General features: G+C 46.1%; 1 protein-coding gene across 3 annotated transcripts in view; it reads left to right on the top strand.

Moving 5' to 3' along the window:
- Nucleotides 1-25,263, top strand: part of sap30bp (SAP30 binding protein) — a gene marked incomplete at its 5' end in the record, with an annotated part of 83,800 nt that overhangs the window by 26,891 nt on the left and 31,646 nt on the right. For 2 of the 3 annotated variants that reach the window (XM_084322632.1, XM_084322631.1), the window contains one exon: nt 11,363-11,405. In XM_084322632.1, coding sequence (XP_084178758.1) covers nt 11,363-11,405 — 43 coding nt within the window. Of the gene's footprint in view, nt 1-5,751; nt 5,797-11,362; nt 11,406-25,263 lie in introns of all 3 variants that reach the window. The other variant, XM_084322633.1, reaches the window with a different exon arrangement.

Here is a 25,263-nt window from a genome sequence, read left to right as displayed (position 1 = left end):
CATGCTGCTCGCTGTAACCCTTTAGTGTCCATGCTGCTCGCTGTAACCCTTTAGTGTCCATGCTGCTCGCTGTAACCCTTTAGTGTCCATGCTGCTCGCTGTAGCCCTTTAGTGTCCATGCTGCTCGCTGCCCTTTAGTGTCCATGCTGCTCGCTGCCCTTTAGTGTCCATGCTGCTCGCTGTAGCCCTTTAGTGTCCATGCTGCTCGCTGTAACCCTTTAGTGTCCATGCTGCTCGCTGTAGCCCTTTAGTGTCCATGCTGCTCGCTGTAGCCCTTTAGTGTCCATGCTGCTCGCTGTAACCCTTTAGTGTCCATGCTGCTCGCTGCCCTTTAGTGTCCATGCTGCTCGCTGCCCTTTAGTGTCCATGCTGCTCACTGCCCTTTAGTGTCCATGCTGCTCGCTGTAACCCTTTAGTGTCCATGCTGCTCGCTGCCCTTTAGTGTCCATGCTGCTCGCTGCCCTTTAGTGTCCATGCTGCTCGCTGCCCTTTAGTGTCCATGCTGCTCACTGTAACCCTTTAGTGTCCATGCTGCTCGCTGTAGCCCTTTAGTGTCCATGCTGCTCGCTGTAGCCCTTTAGTGTCCATGCTGCTCGCTGTAGCCCTTTAGTGTCCATGCTGCTCGCTGTAGCCCTTTAGTGTCCATGCTGCTCACTGTAACCCTTTAGTGTCCATGCTGCTCGCTGTAGCCCTTTAGTGTCCATGCTGCTCGCTGTAGCCCTTTAGTGTCCATGCTGCTCGCTGTAACCCTTTAGTGTCCATGCTGCTCGCTGTAGCCCTTTAGTGTCCATGCTGCTCGCTGTAACCCTTTAGTGTCCATGCTGCTCGCTGCCCTTTAGTGTCCATGCTGCTCGCTGTAACCCTTTAGTGTCCATGCTGCTCGCTGCCCTTTAGTGTCCATGCTGCTCGCTGCCCTTTAGTGTCCATGCTGCTCGCTGCCCTTTAGTGTCCATGCTGCTCGCTGCCCTTTAGTGTCCATGCTGCTCGCTGTAGCCCTTTAGTGTCCATGCTGCTCGCTGCCCTTTAGTGTCCATGCTGCTCGCTGCCCTTTAGTGTCCATGCTGCTCGCTGTAACCCTTTAGTGTCCATGCTGCTCACTGCCCTTTAGTGTCCATGCTGCTCGCTGTAACCCTTTAGTGTCCATGCTGCTCACTGCCCTTTAGTGTCCATGCTGCTCGCTGTAACCCTTTAGTGTCCATGCTGCTCGCTGTAACCCTTTAGTGTCCATGCTGCTCACTGTAGCCCTTTAGTGTCCATGCTGCTCACTGCCCTTTAGTGTCCATGCTGCTCACTGCCCTTTAGTGTCCATGCTGCTCGCTGCCCTTTAGTGTCCATGCTGCTCACTGTAACCCTTTAGTGTCCATGCTGCTCACTGTAACCCTTTAGTGTCCATGCTGCTCACTGTAACCCTTTAGTGTCCATGCTGCTCGCTGTAGCCCTTTAGTGTCCATGCTGCTCGCTGTAACCCTTTAGTGTCCATGCTGCTCGCTGCCCTTTAGTGTCCATGCTGCTCGCTGCCCTTTAGTGTCCATGCTGCTCGCTGCCCTTTAGTGTCCATGCTGCTCGCTGCCCTTTAGTGTCCATGCTGCTCGCTGCCCTTTAGTGTCCATGCTGCTCGCTGTAACCCTTTAGTGTCCATGCTGCTCGCTGCCCTTTAGTGTCCATGCTGCTCGCTGCCCTTTAGTGTCCATGCTGCTCGCTGCCCTTTAGTGTCCATGCTGCTCGCTGTAGCCCTTTAGTGTCCATGCTGCTCGCTGTAACCCTTTAGTGTCCATGCTGCTCGCTGCCCTTTAGTGTCCATGCTGCTCGCTGTAACCCTTTAGTGTCCATGCTGCTCGCTGCCCTTTAGTGTCCATGCTGCTCGCTGCCCTTTAGTGTCCATGCTGCTCGCTGTAGCCCTTTAGTGTCCATGCTGCTCGCTGTAGCCCTTTAGTGTCCATGCTGCTCGCTGCCCTTTAGTGTCCATGCTGCTCGCTGCCCTTTAGTGTCCATGCTGCTCGCTGCCCTTTAGTGTCCATGCTGCTCGCTGTAACCCTTTAGTGTCCATGCTGCTCGCTGTAGCCCTTTAGTGTCCATGCTGCTCGCTGCCCTTTAGTGTCCATGCTGCTCGCTGTAGCCCTTTAGTGTCCATGCTGCTCGCTGTAGCCCTTTAGTGTCCATGCTGCTCGCTGTAACCCTTTAGTGTCCATGCTGCTCGCTGTAGCCCTTTAGTGTCCATGCTGCTCGCTGCCCTTTAGTGTCCATGCTGCTCGCTGTAGCCATTTAGTGTCCATGCTGCTCGCTGCCCTTTAGTGTCCATGCTGCTCGCTGTAACCCTTTAGTGTCCATGCTGCTCGCTGCCCTTTAGTGTCCATGCTGCTCGCTGTAACCCTTTAGTGTCCATGCTGCTCACTGCCCTTTAGTGTCCATGCTGCTCGCTGCCCTTTAGTGTCCATGCTGCTCGCTGCCCTTTAGTGTCCATGCTGCTCGCTGCCCTTTAGTGTCCATGCTGCTCGCTGCCCTTTAGTGTCCATGCTGCTCGCTGCCCTTTAGTGTCCATGCTGCTCGCTGCCCTTTAGTGTCCATGCTGCTCGCTGCCCTTTAGTGTCCATGCTGCTCGCTGTAGCCCTTTAGTGTCCATGCTGCTCGCTGCCCTTTAGTGTCCATGCTGCTCGCTGCCCTTTAGTGTCCATGCTGCTCGCTGCCCTTTAGTGTCCATGCTGCTCGCTGTAGCCCTTTAGTGTCCATGCTGCTCGCTGTAACCCTTTAGTGTCCATGCTGCTCGCTGCCCTTTAGTGTCCATGCTGCTCGCTGTAGCCCTTTAGTGTCCATGCTGCTCGCTGCCCTTTAGTGTCCATGCTGCTCGCTGTAGCCCTTTAGTGTCCATGCTGCTCGCTGTAACCCTTTAGTGTCCATGCTGCTCGCTGCCCTTTAGTGTCCATGCTGCTCGCTGTAACCCTTTAGTGTCCATGCTGCTCGCTGTCCTTTAGTGTCCATGCTGCTCGCTGCCCTTTAGTGTCCATGCTGCTCGCTGTAGCCCTTTAGTGTCCATGCTGCTCGCTGCCCTTTAGTGTCCATGCTGCTCGCTGTAGCCCTTTAGTGTCCATGCTGCTCGCTGCCCTTTAGTGTCCATGCTGCTCGCTGTAACCCTTTAGTGTCCATGCTGCTCGCTGTAGCCCTTTAGTGTCCATGCTGCTCGCTGTAACCCTTTAGTGTCCATGCTGCTCGCTGTAGCCCTTTAGTGTCCATGCTGCTCGCTGTAGCCCTTTAGTGTCCATGCTGCTCACTGTAGCCCTTTAGTGTCCATGCTGCTCGCTGCCCTTTAGTGTCCATGCTGCTCGCTGCCCTTTAGTGTCCATGCTGCTCGCTGTAGCCCTTTAGTGTCCATGCTGCTCGCTGTAGCCCTTTAGTGTCCATGCTGCTCGCTGCCCTTTAGTGTCCATGCTGCTCGCTGTAACCCTTTAGTGTCCATGCTGCTCGCTGTAACCCTTTAGTGTCCATGCTGCTCGCTGTAGCCCTTTAGTGTCCATGCTGCTCGCTGTAACCCTTTAGTGTCCATGCTGCTCACTGCCCTTTAGTGTCCATGCTGCTCGCTGCCCTTTAGTGTCCATGCTGCTCGCTGCCCTTTAGTGTCCATGCTGCTCGCTGCCCTTTAGTGTCCATGCTGCTCGCTGCCCTTTAGTGTCCATGCTGCTCGCTGTAGCCCTTTAGTGTCCATGCTGCTCGCTGCCCTTTAGTGTCCATGCTGCTCGCTGTAGCCCTTTAGTGTCCATGCTGCTCGCTGTAGCCCTTTAGTGTCCATGCTGCTCGCTGCCCTTTAGTGTCCATGCTGCTCGCTGTAGCCCTCTAGTGTCCATGCTGCTCGCTGCCCTTTAGTGTCCATGCTGCTCGCTGCCCTTTAGTGTCCATGCTGCTCGCTGTAACCCTTTAGTGTCCATGCTGCTCGCTGCCCTTTAGTGTCCATGCTGCTCGCTGTAACCCTTTAGTGTCCATGCTGCTCGCTGCCCTTTTCGGACATGTAGCACACGGCATGCAATTCTCCGACGCAGACACGTTTGGACATATGGAAATACTCTGCTTGTTAGATGCACTCCTAGTCTTATCACATGAAGGTGTAGCGTGTATCAGATCCGTGTACCAATATATGATTGTACTGTATGCATTGTTGGCTGGGTGCTTGATTGTGATTTTGTATTATTCATTTATTATACTCTGAGACTAGTTTCAACTGGTGTGTAGATGATATGATTATACTCTTTATTAACTAGTGTCAACAGGTGTGTAGATATGATTAGACTCTTTATTAACTAGTGTCAACAGGTGTGTAAATGATATTAGACTCTTTATTAACTAGTGTCAACAGGTGTGTAGATATGATTAGACTCTTTATTAACTAGTGTCAACAGGTGTGTAGATGATATGATTAGACTCTTTATTAACTAGTGTCAACAGGTGTGTAGATGATATTAGACTCTTTATTAACTAGTGTCAACAGGTGTGTAGATGATATTAGACTCTTTATTAACTAGTGTCAACAGGTGTGTAGATGATATGATTAGACTCTTTATTAACTAGTGTCAACAGGTGTGTAGATGATATTAGACTCTTTATTAACTAGTGTCAACAGGTGTGTAGATGATATTAGACTCTTTATTAACTAGTGTCAACAGGTCTGTAGATGATATTAGACTCTTTATTAACTAGTGTCAACAGGTGTGTAGATGATATTAGACTCTTTATTAACTAGTGTCAACAGGTGTGTAGATATGATTAGACTCTTTATTAACTAGTGTCAACAGGTGTGTAGATGATATTAGACTCTTTATTAACTAGTGTCAACAGGTGTGTAGATGATATTAGACTCTTTATTAACTAGTGTCAACAGGTGTGTAGATATGATTAGACTCTTTATTAACTAGTGTCAACAGGTGTGTAGATGATATTAGACTCTTTATTAACTAGTGTCAACAGGTGTGTAGATGATATTAGACTCTTTATTAACTAGTGTCAACAGGTGTGTAGATGATATGATTAGACTCTTTATTAACTAGTGTCAACAGGTGTGTAGATGATATTAGACTCTTTATTAACTAGTGTCAACAGGTGTGTAGATGATATTATACTCTTTATTAACTAGTGTCAACAGGTGTGTAGATATGATATTAGACTCTTTATTAACTAGTGTCAACAGGTGTGTAGATGATATTAGACTCTTTATTAACTAGTGTCAACAGGTCTGTAGATATGATATTAGACTCTTTATTAACTAGTGTCAACAGGTGTGTAAATGATATTAGACTCTTTATTAACTAGTGTCAACAGGTGTGTAGATGATATGATTAGACTCTTTATTAACTAGTGTCAACAGGTGTGTAGATATTAGACTCTTTATTAACTAGTGTCAACAGGTGTGTAAATGATATTAGACTCTTTATTAACTAGTGTCAACAGGTGTGTAGATGATATTAGACTCTTTATTAACTAGTGTCAACAGGTGTGTAGATGATATTAGACTCTTTATTAACTAGTGTCAACAGGTGTGTAGATGATATTAGACTCTTCATTAACTAGTGTCAACAGGTCTGTAGATGATATTAGACTCTTTATTAACTAGTGTCAACAGGTGTGTAGATGATATTAGACTCTTCATTAACTAGTGTCAACAGGTGTGTAGATGATATTAGACTCTTCATTAACTAGTGTCAACAGGTCTGTAGCCCCTCCCCCCTCCAACCCATATGATGTTAACTCTTTGTATTCTTGTTCTTGTAGGACATGGATGAGTCAGACGAGGGGAGAGACACAGATGATTATAAGGTATTTGACCCCCCCCCCCCCCCTGTTAACCGCCGGAAACGCTTTAAAACGTTATTGCCCGCCATGCTTTGACCGCCAGACCACGCTGTACAGCGATATTGAGATCAATATTTAATTTTTTCGCCATGGCATTCATAATTCATATATACACCTCCGGCGCTGCAGCTGAACCCTACGGCTCAATACAACGACGGCTCAATACCGCCGCCTGGTGGATGGTCGGGCGAGTTACACTGGTAAACAGGATATGGCTGCTGTGCGTCGATTAAATGCATCCGGCCGTCGGATATTGTCGCACGGCTCCCGACAGACACTATAGTACATATCGATCGCTTTATAAACTTAATAATCGATATGATTTTGGCGTTTATTGCGACATACAAACCGGAAATGGACCTAGGCGATCGACGTCCTATACCTGGGATCTTTCACCGCCAGTCTCATTGACGCACGGTAAGAGGACGCTGACGCTATTTTCAGCCCAATTGTTCATTCATTTCACTGCAAACCGATCGGATCAATATATCACCCATACTACATAAAGCATTTACTGACGATCACAGAATTATAAACGACCCCCCCCCTTTCATCCACGCATGATGACGCATTACGTATAGGATCATCACAGTTGGATTTTTTAATATAGTGTGTATCGGGAATAAACGGCAGTTGATAATCTATATATGCGTTTATGCCTATAACTCACGTTCTATGAATTACTGCAGAAAACGATAAAAACATACTTAAATTCTAGAAGGTATTTTTGTATGAATCTATTAATGAAAAAGTATAACTTTCCTACATCCTGAACGATAGATAATTGTTGATGTTGAATGGGCCATAGTAATGTCAATTTAGCAATAAAATTAAAAAAAGTTATAGCCCTGCAAAGAAGGTGAACATCTCCATAGGCTTAAGAGTGGTGGCAGACTGGCTATATTGATGGATATAACCGTGGCAGGGAATGTGTTAATGGGATGGTTTGGACAGAACTGGGATTAGCCAAACTATTCACAGGGGTAAACATTTGTGGCACGCTGGTTTTTATTTAGTCTGTTCTGTTCTCGTCAAGGGCTGGCAATAAGGGTGAGTTCTGTGCAGATAGTCTGACTACACAACAGCCCATGCTATGAAGAACTATGTCCAGCGGATGGCGCTGTGGGTTTATCTACGTCTTCAACTGTTACACGTTTCCAACCAAAGCATTCTCTTGCGTGGGGAAAATCCAGTACTACTTGAAAGATGGATATGAATTGATTGGTCTTTTGTAGTATTGTCATTTATGACACGGCCGTTTTTAAGTGAAAAGCTTCTTTTTATAAATTTAATAAATAAATAAATAATTGTAACCAGTAATACTGTAGTCTAGACTAGAGTATACAGTGGTGACCTGGAGATGGAGAGAGTTGTGCCATAATAACCCCACTGTGTGTGTGTGTGTGTGTGTGTGTGTGTGTGTGTGTGTGTGTGTGTGTGTGTGTGTGTGTGTGTGTGTGTGTGTGTGTGTGTGTGTGTGTGTGTGTGTGTGTGTGATATATATATATCATACACTGTTTTCTTTAGTTGTCTTGCTCTCTTTCGGCCCTCATAGCCAGAGCTCTTCATATGAATGATGTAGGATATGAGATGTAGGATATGAGTGATGTAGGATATGAGTGATGTAGGATATGAGTGATAGGATATGAGTGATGTAGGACAGTGATTCCCAACCTGGGGTCCGCGGACCCCCTGGGGTCCGCCAGGGGGCGCAGGGGGTCCGCCAGACCACAGATGATTTGAGGTGTTTTTTTTATCATCAGAAGCATGAATAGTCTCTCCACTACAATAAAAAATAAAGATAAATAAATAAACATCTAGACATGATTTTTGAACGTTAACAGTAGGCTACCGGGTAGCCGCTAAAACGCGAATCAGTTGACTGTATCACTTTCTGTAGCTAGCCTAGCACGCTAGTTAACTTTCTCGGCTCGTCTGCAGTCAGCCGCCAGAGGCGAAAATGTGTGACAAACGAAAAGGAGATGACGGCAGCTCATCTGCAAAAAAAGTTAGGACCTACAGCAATCGCGAAAATTACATCACCATGGGCTTCACTGAGGGACCAGACAAACGACCTGAGTGTGTGATTTGTGGAGAAAAGTTGGCAAACTCGAGCCTGAAGCCCAATAAGCTGAAGAGACATCAGGCGTCTAAGCACCCAGAAACCGTTGGGAAGGATCCAGACTTTTTTCGGAGGAAAGAACAGTCTCTCAAGGCGAACAAGCCTGTTGATGTTAGAGTAGCGTGGAGCAGGGGTGGCAGTGATTTACAGAAGGCTACCGAAGCCTCCTTTGAGTGTTCGCTTTTAATTGCAAAAGCAAAGAAACCGCACAATATTGGCGAGCAGCTCATCAAACCAGCCTGCATCAAAATGGTTTAGAAACTGTGCGGCCCACAGGTGGCGGATAAACTAAAATCAGTACCACTCTCGAACAATGTAGTGAAAGACCGAATTGATAAGATGTCAAGTGATTGCGAGCAGCAGCTGTCAGAAAAGCTTAGAAAGGGTCCATTTGCCATACAACTTGATGAAACTACAACTGTCGCAGACGAGGCTGTGCTCATCGTTTATGTGCAATATATTGAAAATGAGGATCTGAAGCAGGACATTCTCATGTCAGTCAACCTTACTACCAGGATATTTTTACTGCAGTGGATTCTTACTTCATTCAACATAAATGCAAACCGTTCACCATTAGGGCCTGATTTGAGAGGATGAATACAGGATTTGAATATTGGCCAAAATTTTGAAATACATATGGTGCAAGATTAGATTTGTTGATTGAAGGCACAAGTCAAAGAAGCATAGTGGGTCTAATTATGATGCATATGCCTGTGTATAAGCAGTTTGTTATTAAAATGACAAAAAAAAGGTATTAAACCCAGCTAGGACAGATTCTCTCTGCTACTGATTGGAATTTCCTGTCTCATATTTAGTTTAATTTGTTGCATTGATTTGTTCCATAAATGCAAACCGTTCACCATTAGGGACTGATTTGAGAGGATGAATACAGGATTTGAATATTGGCCAAACATTTTGAAATGCATATGGTGCAAGATGAGATTTGTTGATTGAAGGCACAAGTTAAAGAAGCATAGTGGGTCTAATTGTGATGCATATGCCTGTGTATAAGCAGTTTGTTATTAAAATGACAAAAAAAAGGTATTAAACCCAGCTAGGACAGATTCTCTCTGCTACTGATTGGAATTTCCTGTCTCATATTTAGTTTAATTTGTTGCATTGATTTGTTCCATAAATGCAAACCGTTCACCATTAGGGCCCGATTTGAGAGGATGAATACAGCATTTGAATATTGGCCAAACATTTTGAAATGCATATGGTGCAAGATGAGATTTGTTGATTGAAGGCACAAGTCAAAGAAGCATAGTGGGTCTAATTGCGATGCATATGCCTGTGTATAAGCAGTTTGTTATTAAAATGAAAAAAAAAAAAGTATTTTATGGTATCTTATTAGGAGGGGGTCCGCGAATTTCATCAGAGATGTTTGGGGGTCCCTGGGGGGAAAAAGGTTGGGAACCACTGATGTAGGATATGAGTGATGTAGGGTATGAGTGATGTAGGATATGAGTGATGTAGGATATGAATGATGTAGGATATGAATGATGTAGGATATGAGTGATGTAGGATATGAATGATGTAGGATATGAGTGATGTAGGATATGAATGATGTAGGATATGAGTGATAGGATATGAATGATGTAGGATATGAAGGATATGAGTGATGTAGGATATGAGTGATGTAGGATATGAATGATGTATGATATGAATGATGTAGGATATGAGTGATGTAGGATATGAATGATGTAGGATATGAATGATGTAGGATATGAGTGATGTAGAATATGAGTGATAGGATATGAGTGATAGGATATGAGTGATAGGATATGAGTGATGTAGGATATGAGTGATGTAGGATATGAATGATAGGATATGAGTGATGTAGGATATGAATGATGTAGGATATGAGTGATGTAGGATATGAGTGATGTAGGATATGAATGATGTAGGATATGAATGATAGGATATGAGTGATGTAGGATATGAATGATGTAGGATATGAATGATGTAGGATATGAGTGATGTAGGATATGAATGATAGGATATGAGTGATGTAGGATATGAATGATAGGATATGAATGATGTAGGATATGAATGATGTAGGATATGAGTGATGTAGGATATGAGTGATGTAGGATATGAGTGATGTAGGATATGAATGATGTATGATATGAGTGATGTAGGATATGAATGATGTAGGATATGAATGATGTAGGATATGAGTGATGCAGGATATGAATGATGAAGAATATGAATGATGTAGGATATGAATGATGTAGGATATGAATGATGTAGGATATGAATGATGTAGGATATGAGTGATGTAGAATATGAATGATGAAGAATATGAATGATGTAGGATATGAATGATGTAGGATATGAATGATATGAATGATGTAGGATATGAATGATGTAGGATATGAATGATGTAGGATATGAATGATGTAGGATATGAGTGATGTAGGATATGAGTGATGTAGGATATGAATGATGTAGGATATGAATGATGTAGGATATGAATGATGAAGAATATGAATGATGTAGGATATGAATGATGTAGGATATGAATGATGTAGGATATGAATGATATGAATGATGTAGGATATGAATGATGTAGGATATGAATGATGTAGGATATGAATGATGTAGGATATGAATGATGTAGGATATGAGTGATGTAGGATATGAATGATGATGAAGTTGAGTCTGAAGCAGCAGCTGCCATTGAGTTTCATGTAACATTGAGTTCTTTTTTTGTGTGGGGGGGGGGGGGGGGGTACGTTTTCTTTCGGCCAGTGATTTCTGGTGCCATTTTCCCCTCCTCTGGATTTGCGTGTCCTTGTGCCCACTGCCCCCCCCCCCCCCCCATCCTTCTACGAGGCTCAGCTCCGCTTGAAGACGGGCTCCTTTTGAAGTGCCCATGCGGTTGCTAGGTGACCGCGCGTCTGATGCCGTGCCAGTGAATAGGAGCACTGTTCCTTCCCGCTGAACCTGTGTTGTGCCCGCAGCGCTGGCGGCGCAGGCCCCGTCACCCGGGGGCCCTCGTTATTTACCCTCCTACTCTCCGCTCTTTGTGCCCCCTGGAGGAATCCCCCCCCCCCCCCCCCAGCCTCGGCTGCATGTTGTCCATCCTGTGCCATTAGCATATTTCTGGCTCATGGTGTCTTGGGTTACGCATATATGTGTTTTTTTTTTGTGTTTTTTTTACGTGTCTCGCGTCCACCGTGGCCCAGCTCGCTTTGTGGAGGTTCACGTTGCCACGACAACGGCGTGTATTGTTTGAAATTGCCGGCGCAGGCTAAAACCTCTAGATTGTGGCTCCTCCTCCTCCAGTGATGACGGTGTTCACAGTGTCCACCTCCTCCTCCTCCTGTGTTTAACTGTCCAGAAGTCACCTCCTCCTCCACGGCAGCTGACTGACCCCTTGTCCTGCCCTCCTCCCTTTTTCAGGAGATCTCCGATGTAGAAAGGAGAGACCCCAATGAGCTGGTTGGTGAGTACACACAAGCATGCACACACACACACACACACACGCAAGCATGCACACACACACACACACAAGCATGCACACACACACACACACGCAAGCATGCACACACACACACACACACACGCAAGCATGCACACACACACACACACGCAAGCATGCACACACACACACACACACACGCAAGCATGCACACACACGCACGCACGCACGCACACACACACACACGCAAGCATGCACACACACGCACGCACGCACGCATGCACACACACACGTACACACACACACACACGCAAGCATGCACACACACGCACGCACACACACACACACGCAAGCATGCACACACACACACACACACACACGCAAGCATGCACACACACACACGCACGCACACACACACACACACACGCAAGCATGCACACGCACACACACACACACACACACGCACACACACATTTCAAATGCTTTAGTTCAAGTTCTTTATTTGTCAAATACACAACAACACAGGGGCATTGCAGGTAATAATAATAATAATAATAATAATAATGCATTCTATTTATAAGGCGCCTTTCAAGGCACTCAAGGTCGCTGTACAACAATTTAAAAACGGTTAAATTCACAATCACAATCCATTCAAATATAAAAATAAAAAATATAAAATCAGACAAAAAATAAAATCAGACATACGCCTGCCTAAACAGGTGGGTTTTGAGGTGGGTTTTAAATGGAATGATGGAGTCAATGTTCCTGATGTCGGGGGGGAGGGAGTTCCAGAGGCGGGGGGCAGAGCAGCTGAAGGCTCTTGACCCCATGGTGGACAGACGGGCTGGGGGGGGACGGTCAGGTTGATGGAGGAGGCAGACCTGAGGGACCGGGTGGGAATGTTGATGTGCAGGAGGTCGGACAGGTATGGAGGGGCGAGGTTGTGGATGGCCTTGAATGTATGGAGGAGGATCTTGTAGTCTATGCTGTGTTTGATGGGAAGCCAGTGTAGTTGGCGTAGGACGGGGGTGATGTGACTGATGACAGGGGTTCTGGTGATTATACGGGCAGCAGCGTTCTGGACCAGTTGGTGCTTATGGAGGAGTTTGTGGGGGAGACCAAAGAGAAGGGAGTTGCAGTAATCTAAGCGGGATGACATGACATGTTTGTGTTCCGAGCTCAGACTCAACAATTAAGAAACAACAATGAATACAAGAATGGTAACAATAAGTAGTAGTAGTACGGTAAAATAGAATAAAATGCGAAATGAGATCAAATAAAATAGTAAATTATTTACAGAAAGTGTCTATTAAGGAATGTGCAGGGTGTGTGTGTTCAGGAGTGTCTAAGAGGGCTCTCTCCTGTTCTGGTCCTTGTTCAGGAGTGTCTAAGAGGGCTCTCTCCTGTTCTGGTCCTTGTTCAGGAGTGTCTAAGAGGGCTCTCTCCTGTTCTGGTCCTTGTTCAGGAGTGTCTAAGAGGGCTCTCTCCTGTTCTGGTCCTTGTTCAGGAGTGTCTAAGAGGGCTCTCTCCTGTTCTGGTCCTTGTTCAGGAGTGTCTAAGAGGGCTCTCTCCTGTTCTGGTCCTTGTTCAGGAGTGTCTAAGAGGGCTCTCTCCTGTTCTGGTCCTTGTTCAGGAGTGTCTAAGAGGGCTCTCTCCTGTTCTGGTCCTTGTTCAGGAGTGTCTAAGAGGGCTCTCTCCTGTTCTGGTCCTTGTTCAGGAGTGTCTAAGAGGGCTCTCTCCTGTTCTGGTCCTTGTTCAGGAGTGTCTAAGAGGGCTCTCTCCTGTTCTGGTCCTTGTTCAGGAGTGTCTAAGAGGGCTCTCTCCTGTTCTGGTCCTTGTTCAGGAGTGTCTAAGAGGGCTCTCTCCTGTTCTGGTCCTTGTTCAGGAGTGTCTAAGAGGGCTCTCTCCTGTTCTGGTCCTTGTTCAGGAGTGTCTAAGAGGGCTCTCTCCTGTTCTGGTCCTTGTTCAGGAGTGTCTAAGAGGGCTCTCTCCTGTTCTGGTCCTTGTTCAGGAGTGTCTAAGAGGGCTCTCTCCTGTTCTGGTCCTTGTTCAGGAGTGTCTAAGAGGGCTCTCTCCTGTTCTGGTCCTTGTTCAGGAGTGTCTAAGAGGGCTCTCTCCTGTTCTGGTCCTTGTTCAGGAGTGTCTAAGAGGGCTCTCTCCTGTTCTGGTCCTTGTTCAGGAGTGTCTAAGAGGGCTCTCTCCTGTTCTGGTCCTTGTTCAGGAGTGTCTAAGAGGGCTCTCTCCTGTTCTGGTCCTTGTTCAGGAGTGTCTAAGAGGGCTCTCTCCTGTTCTGGTCCTTGTTCAGGAGTTAGGGTTAGGGTTAGGGTCTTGGGGCTAGAGCTGCCGCGATAACCGCATTACCGCGGTATCGCTGTTGCATCACGCTCACCGCAGAGTTAGGCTGAATACCGCGTCATCGCTGTTTTTTTATCATAATAATAAAGTTGGCTTGCGGCTCTGCAGATATACCCTAATCGGTTCCAAGCGACCCTATTGGGTAGAAGTGGTACCAGAAAAGACATGTGAAACATTGCAGACCACTGACTGGTCAGAAGAGAGTCACACTTTGTAGCCTCTGAACGAAAACAGAACGCCGCCATCTTTACTGCCTCGCTAAGGATGCATTTCATTCAGGATTTGTTTGCGACAGAACCAAGCAATAAACAAAAAAGAATGGATTCACTGTGTATTCTGCCTTATTTATTGATGAAACAAAACCGACATCAACCCAATTTACCACGAGCGGAGAGTTTAGTGTCACAACAAGATCGCTGATGTGTTAAGTTTGTTGTTGTTATTATTAGCCTAATACTACTGTCAGCCGATATACACGAGAGGTAACGTTAAACCCGGGTTTGCTTGGTAGAATACACAATGAGAGGTAACGTTAGCTTTGGCAGAATAGACGCAACAAGAGTCTGGTTAATGTTGTTATTGATTGATTGATTGATTGATTGAAACTGTGTTAAACTCTGGCTTGCTGCAAGCCCTCGGACATCTATGCCCACGGAGCTTTCAGTGTACACAAGCGAGCGGCCCCGCCTGCATCCCCACGTCGGAGACAAACGGAGTAGTACCTGGCTGCAGTGGAAAAGGAACGAAGTACCAGGTGCCTAAAGCGGGTCGAGTCGAGTAGGTACTATGCAGTGGAAAAGCGCCATTAGACTAGAGGCAGGCTATAAGAGTAGACTACTACTCTACTACTCTTGTGCGCACTGTGCGGTAATAACCGCGGCGGTAGGAAATATTTCGCAAATTCGTGCGGTAAGGAAAATATCAATACCGCGGCAGCTCTACTTGGGGCCCTAATGTCAACTAATCGCTTAGTTCATTTCAACGACAAATCTGTCAAATTGTGTTTTCCACATGCAGTCATGCGGTAAGAGACCCTTTAAATCTCATCAGATATCTGCTCATCAGCCTCCAGGCAGTAACTCATTCAGGACGGAAACACCACTAGTACTACTACCTGCTTACCAGTCCAGATGCACACACATACATTACACACACACTAGGGCTGAGCCCAAACGTTCGTTCGTTACGTTGGCATTCAAATTCTAAATCAACATTCGAATTTAAAATATTTAATAAAAAATATATATATTTTAAATTTATTTTGTATAATATATATTTATTTTATGTGTATTCATTCTGTTTAAACCAATGGGGGGCGTTTCTTCACAGTTGCAGATAAAGATTAGGCTACACTAATATTATAGTATTAAAACTGATGAGTTATATTCATTAAAGAAAGTTGATTTAATAAAAAAAAAAAGACTCAAAACAGACTTGAAACAGATGTGTGCTTGAATCAGTCAGTGTAGGAATCTGAATTTTATTGGCACTGCATATCTACGCCGAGGGAGTTGGGTGTTAGTGTGGTACTACTGATTAATCAGTAACTCTTACAGTTACAGATACAGTTGAATCACAACGGCCTCTTTGTTTGTCCAGCGTATGACTTGCAGCTCGTTAAGGTAACTCAAAGGATCCGTCATTGGCTCGTGTGAGTCACATGGTCAGCATATCCTCCTGTATTGTGTGTGTGTGTGTGTGTGTGTGTGTGTGTGTGTGTGTGTGTGTGTGTGTGTGTGTGTGTGTGTGTGTGTGTGTGTCTGTGTCTGTGTCTGTGTGTGTGTGTGTGTGTGTGTGTGTGTCTGTGTCTGTGTCTGTGTCTGTGTCTGTGTCTGTGTCTGTGTCTGTGTCTGTGTCTGAGCGTATCGGATCAGGATATGAGTGGGACAGGGAGCGGCCTTCACACATGAGGCTATAGCGGGTAGGGCTGTACCGACTAGTCATTTTATTACATTCGAAGCTTCTATTGAAGTATTCGAACGAAAATGTCTGTCATCATATTTTCTGCCGTAATAAAATATATATATTTCTTTTATAAACTTTATTTATTTATTTTTTTATATATCCCCAAACTAAATCCTCAATTTGAATAAAGTGATTTATCTGATTAAATGATTTACATATTTTTCTTATTAAATCAACTTTCTTTAATGAATATAACTCATCAGTTTCGTCAACATAAATAATCCAATAAGGGCACGGTTGGTCTTGATGGAGCGCCAAGCAGATGCAGATAGGCTACATCATTTATGATAAATGTTTTATTTGAATTTTTATGACTAGTCATATACTATAATGGTATAATACTATAATATTAGTGTAGCCTAATCTTTATCTGCAACTGTGGAGAAAAACCCCATCGGTTTAAAGGCCCACTTGCATGTTGTATTTTTGTTCAATAAACAATGTGACTAGGCCAACGGTGACTTTCATGAAGAGGGAAGAAAAAAGTATCGAAATTGACCCAGTTTTAGCGTTTTAATCAAACATTTTGTCCGCCCAACCACAACCATGTGTAGCTTGCTAGCCGGCATGATGCGTGCAGTGTTTGCCCCACAGGTCTGAGAAGAGGACCTGCACATTTTACTCGTTCCCCAAACTCTTTTACATGCCCTGATTTAAAATGGTTCACGACAGTAGACATAATGCTAACGTTAGCGGGGTAACGTTAGCTTGGTACTATGACCCGGGCGGGGATCAGGCATAAGGCGACAGCCTGCTGTACTGAACAACAGGCTGCCTAGTGGTACATGTAGTTATTTTTTTATGACATTAAAAACCTTATAACTACCTTGTTTCAACCAAAAATGCAGTTGTAGCTGGTCCATCAAAGACTCTCCGACGATTAAACCCATTTGCGTCTTGTAAGGCGTCCATTTGGAGCAAGGAAATGGCTTTCTGCACTCGTCAAACTCCATTGTAGTGGATCAGAAGTAGGGAAAACTACCTTCAGTGACGTCACAGCCCTGCTAGCGTCTGATAAGCTTTTCGATTGGCTCCATACATGTTATTCGTGCGTGGACATTTTTAACCCTTTCTGAGTGGAATTTCCGGCGTCAAATGGAAAAAAATAAATAATGAAAATAGATACCAATGATGTAAACTACCCATAATTGAAGAGTAGGGTTCAACCTGCAAGTGGGCCTTTAAACGGAATGAAAAAAAATATATATATATATATTTTTATATTAGAAATAAAAGATTCGACTGTTTATTTAGAATTTGAATGTCAACATTATGAAGGAAGCCTCGAGCTCTTCAGTGCAGCCCTGGTAGCGGGCGCTCGCTCCCCTGCAGAACTCTTCAGTGCAGCCCTGGTAGCGGGCGCTCGCTCCCCTGCAGAACTCTTCAGTGCAGCCCTAGTAGCGGGCGCTCGCTCCCCTGCAGAACTCTTCAGTGCAGCCCTGGTAGCGGGCGCTCGCTCCCCTGCAGAACACGTGTGTGTTTAAACACGTCTGCGAGCCCACGGCCAGGTGCAGGAGAGCACACAGGATTATGTAAGACAGTCACCGTGTGTTCCACGTAGCTGCCAGCGCTGCCGTCTGGGAGGAATGTGAGCGATGGGTTCCATCACGAGAGACCGTTTGGAAGAGGTGCGAGAGTCGGATGGCCGATGAGTGACGGGAACGCGGCGAGATTTTAGGGCGCTGTCCAGATTACAGTTTTTTTGGGGGGGCTTCGGTAGTATTTCAACCTTTGCACCGGAGAACCTTATAACTCTGTTTTGAAGAGTGCTTGCAGTTAAAGTCAGTGTTGTAGTCGAGTCACTAAATCTCGAGTGTCCGAGTCACCAAAGAAGAGCCAGAGTCAAGTCCCCATGTAAGGGAAATCTGATCCTAGATTCAAGAGGTTTATGTGTCACATACACATACAAGGCGTACAGTGAAAGGTCTGCGACTAAAGCCAGGAGTCTACGCTGTGGTGACGTCAGTCTGAAGCCAGGAGTCTACTCTGTGGTGACGTCAGTCTGAAGCCAGGAGTCTACTCTGTGGTGACGTCAGTCTGAAGCCAGGAGTCTACTCTGTGGTGACGTCAGTCTGAAGGAGTCTACTCTGTGGTGACGTCAGTCTGAAGGAGTCTACTCTGTGGTGACGTCAGTCTGAAGGAGTCTACTCTGTGGTGACGTCAGTCTGAAGGAGTCTACTCTGTGGTGACGTCAGTCTGAAGGAGTCTACTCTGTGGTGACGTCAGTCTGAAGCCAGGAGTCTACTCTGTGGTGACGTCAGTCTGAAGGAGTCTACTCTGTGGTGACGTCAGTCTGAAGCCAGGAGTCTACTCTGTGGTGACGTCAGTCTGAAGGAGTCTACTCTGTGGTGACGTCAGTCTGAAGGAGTCTACTCTGTGGTGACGTCAGTCTGAAGGAGTCTACTCTGTGGTGACGTCAGTCTGAAGGAGTCTACTCTGTGGTGACGTCAGTCTGAAGGAGTCTACTCTGTGGTGACGTCAGTCTGAAGGAGTCTACTCTGTGGTGACGTCAGTCTGAAGCCAGGAGTCTACTCTGTGGTGACGTCAGTCTGAAGGAGTCTACTCTGTGGTGACGTCAGTCTGAAGGAGTCTACTCTGTGGTGACGTCAGTCTGAAGGAGTCTACTCTGTGGTGACGTCAGTCTGAAGGAGTCTACTCTGTGGTGACGTCAGTCTGAAGGAGTCTACTCTGTGGTGACGTCAGTCTGAAGCCAGGAGTCTACTCTGTGGTGACGTCAGTCTGAAGCCAGGAGTCTACTCTGTGGTGACGTCAGTCTGAAGCCAGGAGTCTACTCTGTGGTGACGTCAGTCTGAAGCCAGGAGTCTACTCTGTGGTGACGTCAGTCTGAAGGAGTCTACTCTGTGGTGACGTCAGTCTGAAGGAGTCTACTCTGTGGTGACGTCAGTCTGAAGGAGTCTACTCTGTGGTGACGTCAGTCTGAAGCCAGGAGTCTACTCTGTGGTGACGTCAGTCTGAAGCGCCACAGTGACGTGTAGTTCCTCGGTGAACGAAAACGTAAACATTGTTATTTTGCTACTTTTACGATTTATTTGCGAATTGTTTCATGTTGAGCTATATATTGTGGATGAATACGCACAGAAAACGACACCGTGCCAATGTTCATGCTTTATTTGTTTTAAACGAGACGATTTAGAAATGTGTCCATTGGAAAGACATTGCAATTTCAAGCGAGGTGGACCGGCCGGACACAACAATGACGTAACCACCACACCTCCCTATAGACCAGGAAGTAACCACTACACCTCCCTATAGACCAGGAAGTAACCACTACACCTCCCTATAGACCAGGAAGTAACCACTACACCTCCCTATAGACCAGTAAGTAACCACTACACCTCCCTATAGACCAGGAAGTAACCACTACACCTCCCTATAGACCAGGAAGTAACCACTACACCTCCCTATAGACCAGGAAGTAACCACTACACCTCCCTATAGACCAGGAAGTAACCACTACACCTCCCTATAGACCAGGAAGTAACCACTACACCTCCCTATAGACCAGGAAGTAACCACTACACCTCTCTATAGACCAGGAAGTAACCACTACACCTCCCTATAGACCAGGAAGTAACCACTACACCTCCCTATAGACCAGGAAGTAACCACTACACCTCCCTATAGACCAGGAAGTAACCACTACACCTCCCTATAGACCAGGAAGTAACCACTACACCTCCCTATAGACCAGGACGTAACCACTACACCTCCCTATAGACCAGGAAGTAACCACTACACCTCCCTGTAGACCAGGAAGTAGCCACTACACCTCCCTATAGACCAGGAAGTAACCACTACACCTCCCTATAGACCAGGAAGTAACCACTACACCTCCCTATAGACCAGGAAGTAGCCACTACACCTCCCTATAGACCAGGAAGTAGCCACTACACCTCCCTATAGACCAGGAAGTAGCCACTACACCTCCCTATAGACCAGGAAGTAGCCACTACACCTCCCTATAGACCAGGAAGTAGCCACTACACCTCCGTATCCAGAGAGACTCCGCGGGCAATCTGCGCATGCTCCGTTGAGGAGTAGGTGCGAAAAAGTTACTATAACTCGTCCGATAAATTGCAGATCGACTTGGGTTTAGTCTCTCTGTGTTCAGGAGACTCGGGCGGATATAAAAGTCTATTGGATCATGTCTCCAGCGCCCCCACAGCCGTGGCTACAACCACTTAATGTCGAGGCTCATTCACAACATTCATTCATTTTCTCCTCCCCGCTGTCTCTCTCCCATGATTTCAGAATAGCGGAAGTGTTGCGGTGGTCTCTATACAGTTGTACAGTAGCGCTGTGTGACTCATCGCCTGGCGCAGGACGGGGACACTTGACATTCCGGGGACAGAGCCAGGCTTCTCCGTCCGTCTGTCTGTAAATGTCACAGTGTGTCTGATGAAGGGCTCACGCCAGCAGGCTGAAGACACTTCTTTGTCCATTCACTGGAGGGCCATATGGCCCGTGTGTCCTCTGTGGTTCGCCGTGTTGAAAGACCCCCGAGGGCATGGATCTTGGCCCGCTGGCTGTATTTTAAAAAGGAGAAAGGCCAATTATATCCACTTTCCCTCCCCAAGACATGTCCTGGACTGCTGCTGCTCGCTGGGCCCTCTGTGCCTTCTTGGATTCATGTTCCAATGCAAACACGGATATGTTGTTATGAAGGCTGTCATTGATTTACTTTACCGTTGTTGTTATTCTGGACGCTGCAGTGTTTACGCTATGCGTTTTAATCCAGGACTCCTTTTCACAGGACAACATCATTTTCATCTAAATCTCCCGTTGGTCTCGTTTGGATTAGCAGACTACTGTAATTTCGAGCCCCTATGGCAACCATCATGTGTCACTGCATAGGTGTGTGTGTGTCTATGTGTGTGTGTCAGAGCTTAACACTAAGCAGCCACAAGCCGTCTATGACTCATCTGACACATGAGGGGAGAGAGAGAGAGAGAGAGAGAGAGAGAGAGAGAGAGAGAGAGAGAGAGAGAGACATGCCCGGTCAGGTATTCTTTTTTTCACTACCCAAGGCCACATTATTTTCTGATGTGCTCTGTGGAATGGGGCGTCCAAAACTGAGTTGTGTGTGCGTTACGCCTCACTTCTATATGTCTATTTACATTCCTCCGTGTGCGTGAGTGTATGTGTACCTGCCTGCCTGCACTCGGGGGTATAGCCGGCGAGGGAAACGCCCTGCCCCGCATCCCCTTAACAATTGTGTGTATTGAGCCGTACTGTATTGTACCCATTGTTAAATAAAGTGTTCATTCAATCAATCACCTGCACGGTGGATTCTTTGTGAATCTAGCCCATAGTTTCATATGTGATCAGACCTAGGGCTGGGCGATATAACGATAACGATAAATATCGCGATATATTTTAATAATCGATATCGAATATCAAAATAAAAAAAAATCGGAAAATCGTTTTTTTTTTTTTTTTTTTTTTTTTTTTTTTTTTTTTTTTTATTATTTTTACCTGCAACAGGGCAGTTTTAAAACCAGAGACAGTGGACAGACTTGTCTTTCTTGCCTGCAACTTAAAGTAATGGCTTTGCTTGTCCAAATGACAATACTGACCAAATTCAGATTTCTTTTTCTCTTGTCCATTTATTTTGTTTGCTTTCTATTTTAAAATACATTTTGAAACCGTCTGTACACAGTAGGCTATGTGTGCTAGCAGAACTAGACTCCAGTCACGAGTCACAGTGCACATGTGCGGTGGTTTGTCCACCAAAAAAGCGCCAAAAGATCGAAAATAAACTAGCAGAGCCAGAACTGTTCAACTCCTCTGGAGCCACAGCCAGCAGAGAAGCCGGTTTACTTTAGCTTTTAAACCAGCTGCAGCCTGAGAACTGGAGTGTGAGGGGATGTAACACTAAAGATGGCGGCAATGACAAAGAATTGCTGCAAAATAAACATACATCTGTTGTAAATTTTTTATTTTTTTTTTATACTTATAACAATTCGATAATTATCAATATCGAGAAATAAAATAAAATTATCATATCGTTATCGCGATATGATTTTTTTTCATATCGCCCAGCCCTAATCAGACCACATTATTATGAAAAAGCACCAGGTCTTCTGTTTATCCTAATTACTGGACACTCAAGGTCACGGTGACAAGTATCACGATACCGATTCTAAAACGATACCACAGCAAAAACCTCATATCTGGAAAAGTAATGGAATATATTATTAGATGACAGAACATGGAAAAGTCGTTATAATTCAAATTATAATTAATATTTTGACACTGTTGAAACGTAAATAATCAAAGAATAATAACAATTATTCTGTTACAGCTGCTGAGCTATAGACTCCTTCTGAGTCTCTCTGTACCGGCCATGAGACTCCGGTAGCGCTTGCCTGGGGATAGAAGCTCCTTCTGAGTCTCTCTGTACCGGCCATGAGACTCCGGTAGCGCTTGCCTGGGGATAGAAGCTCCTTCTGAGTCTCTCTGTACCGGCCATGAGACTCCGGTAGCGCTTGCCTGGGGATAGAAGCTCCTTCTGAGTCTCTCTGTACCGGCCATGAGACTCCGGTAGCGCTTGCCTGGGGATAGAAGCTCCTTCTGAGTCTCTCTGTACCGGCCATGAGACTCCGGTAGCGCTTGCCTGGGGATAGAAGCTCCTTCTGAGTCTCTCTGTACCGGCCATGAGACTCCGGTAGCGCTTGCCTGGGGATAGAAGCTCCTTCTGAGTCTCTCTGTACCGGCCATGAGACTCCGGTAGCGCTTGCCTGGGGATAGAAGCTCCTTCTGAGTCTCTCTGTGCCGGCCATGAGACTCCGGTAGCGCTTGCCTGGGGATAGAACCTCCTTCTGAGTCTCTCTGTACCGGCCATGAGACTCCGGTAGCGCTTGCCTGGGGATAGAACCTCCTTCTGAGTCTCTCTGTACCGGCCATGAGACTCCGGTAGCGCTTGCCTGACCGCAGCAGTGCAAAGAGGCAGTTGTTTGGGTGACAGTTAGGGATGGGTACCGAATTCGTTACTTTTGAGGTACCGAACCGAAACACGTCGGTACTACCGAGTATCGAATCAAGTGAGAAACTAAAAAAAAAAAATTATTAATTTCTTTTTCTTTTCTTTTTTTCTTTTCTTTTTCCTTTTTTTCCCATGTCAACGTTCACACGCACAATATATGCTTACCTAGGATTTGACTTGATTCAACAACAAAGCAGTCGGAGCAATGACAAGCCGAAAACTGTCGAAATTGTAGTTATTTGAAGTTTGGATTTTTTTTTACGACTGAGGTGGGGGGGGTCAAGCGCAGAGAGACATTTCATCAGCGACCCAGTGCAGTGTGTGTTCCTGTGTGCCGCCCATCTCGCATGTGTGTGTGTGTGTGTGTGTTAATCTCCATGACAAATAAAGACTTCTTCTATTAAAAAGGTCTTACGGCTGGGGGGCCGCTAAGTGGCGCAGTCGGCAAGGCGCTCGCCACTAACGCAGGAGATGCTGGGTTCTCGGCGTTGCTTCCGGCTTGGCTGGTCGTTCATACTAACACAATTGGCAGTGTTAGAGGGTGGGAAAGCCGGTGGGTGGGGATCGGACGTTGTGGACAGCGACTCCTACAGGTCGGTTGGTGCGCCTGCGCAGTAGAATCAGGAAGTGTCGGGGGCAGCGTGAGCCTCCCACGCGTTACTCCTCGCCACTGAGAGATCGAGCTGCGCAGGTGAAAAGATGCGACTGCTGTTACCTCAAGTACCGGAGGGGACTCGTGCTATGTATGACTTAGTCCACATTGCAGCCGACCAGTGGGAGGCATGGCCTAACAGCGTTCGAGACAGGGGAGGGGAGAATTGGATAATACGAAATTGGAATGGGAGAAAAATGGGGAGAAAAAGTAGAGATAAAAAAAAAGGTGTCTTACGGTTGAAACCGGCAGATATCCTGTTGTAATTTAAAAAATCGATATTTGCTAATATGTTACTTTAAATGTTAAGTTAGGAACCGGTTCCTATTAGAACAGGTTCTCGGTGCCCAACACTAGTAGCAGAAGCTGGGAGTAGTGACCAAAGGGTTTCTAATATGTGGTATTACTTTTTATTCTTTTATTGTTTATCAAATGGAATATTATTGTATGTATGCATGTATTATTGGTATGCAATATATCGCCCCCCCCCCTACCCCCCTACCTGTTTTCACCCATGCGTATCCACAAACTCTGACCATGGTTTGTTTTTCCTTTTTTCTTTTTCTTTTTATACCACATGACTCCACACATCCTGACACACAGACACTAGAAACACCCAGGTCCACCCACCAGGACATGACTCCACACACCAGGACATGACTCCACACAGCAGGACATGACTCCACACACCAGGACATGACTCCACACAGCAGGACATGACTCCACACACGTCACATGACTCCACACAGCAGGACATGACTCCACACAGCATGACTCCACACAGCAGGACATGACTCCACACAGCAGGACATGACTCCACACAGCAGGACATGACTCCACACAGCAGGACATGACTCCACACACGTCACATGACTCCACACACCAGGACATGACTCCACACAGCAGGACATGACTCCACACACCAGGACATGACTCCACACAGCAGGACATGACTCCACACACCAGGACATGACTCCACACACCAGGACATGACTCCACACAGCAGGACATGACTCCACCCACCAGGACATGACTCCACACAGCAGGACATGACTCCACACACCAGGACATGACTCCACACAGCAGGACATGACTCCACACAGCAGGACATGACTCCACACACGTCACATGACTCCACACAGCAGGACATGACTCCACACACGTCACATGACTCCACACAGCAGGACATGACTCCACACAGCATGACTCCACACAGCAGGACATGACTCCATACAGCAGGACATGACTCCACACAGCAGGACATGACTCCACACAGCAGGACATGACTCCACACAGCAGGACATGACTCCACACAGCAGGACATGACTCCACACAGCAGGACATGACTCCACACAGCAGGACATGACTCCACACAGCAGGACATGACTCCACACAGCAGGACATGACTCCACACAGCAGGACATGACTCCACACAGCAGGACATGACTCCACACACGTCACATGACTCCACACAGCAGGACATGACTCCACACAGCAGGACATGACTCCACACACCAGGACATGACTCCACACAGCAGGACATGACTCCACACAGCAGGACATAACTCCACCCACGTCACATGACTCCACACAGCAGGACATGACTCCACACAGCAGGACATGACTCCACACAGCAGGACATGACTCCACACACCAGGACATGACTCCACACAGCAGGACATGACTCCACACAGCAGGACATAACTCCACCCACGTCACATAACTCCACGGACACCAATGATGAAGGACCACAATGGAAACAAGCCTATGGCTTTATTGTGTTTATTTTAATCCTATTGGTAAATGGTGATATGTATACCTGTTCATCTTGTGTTCAAATGTATGTCATTCCATTCTAAATCAATAAACTATTCTATCTATCTATCTCTCTCTCTCTCTCTCTC

The sequence above is a fragment of the Notolepis coatsorum genome (genome assembly GCF_963971535.1).
Source record: "Notolepis coatsorum genome assembly, chromosome: 10".
Taxonomy (NCBI): domain Eukaryota; kingdom Metazoa; phylum Chordata; class Actinopteri; order Aulopiformes; family Paralepididae; genus Notolepis; species Notolepis coatsorum.
Note: the sequence above shows the minus strand (reverse complement) of the source record. Positions and strands in the feature narration are given on the sequence as shown.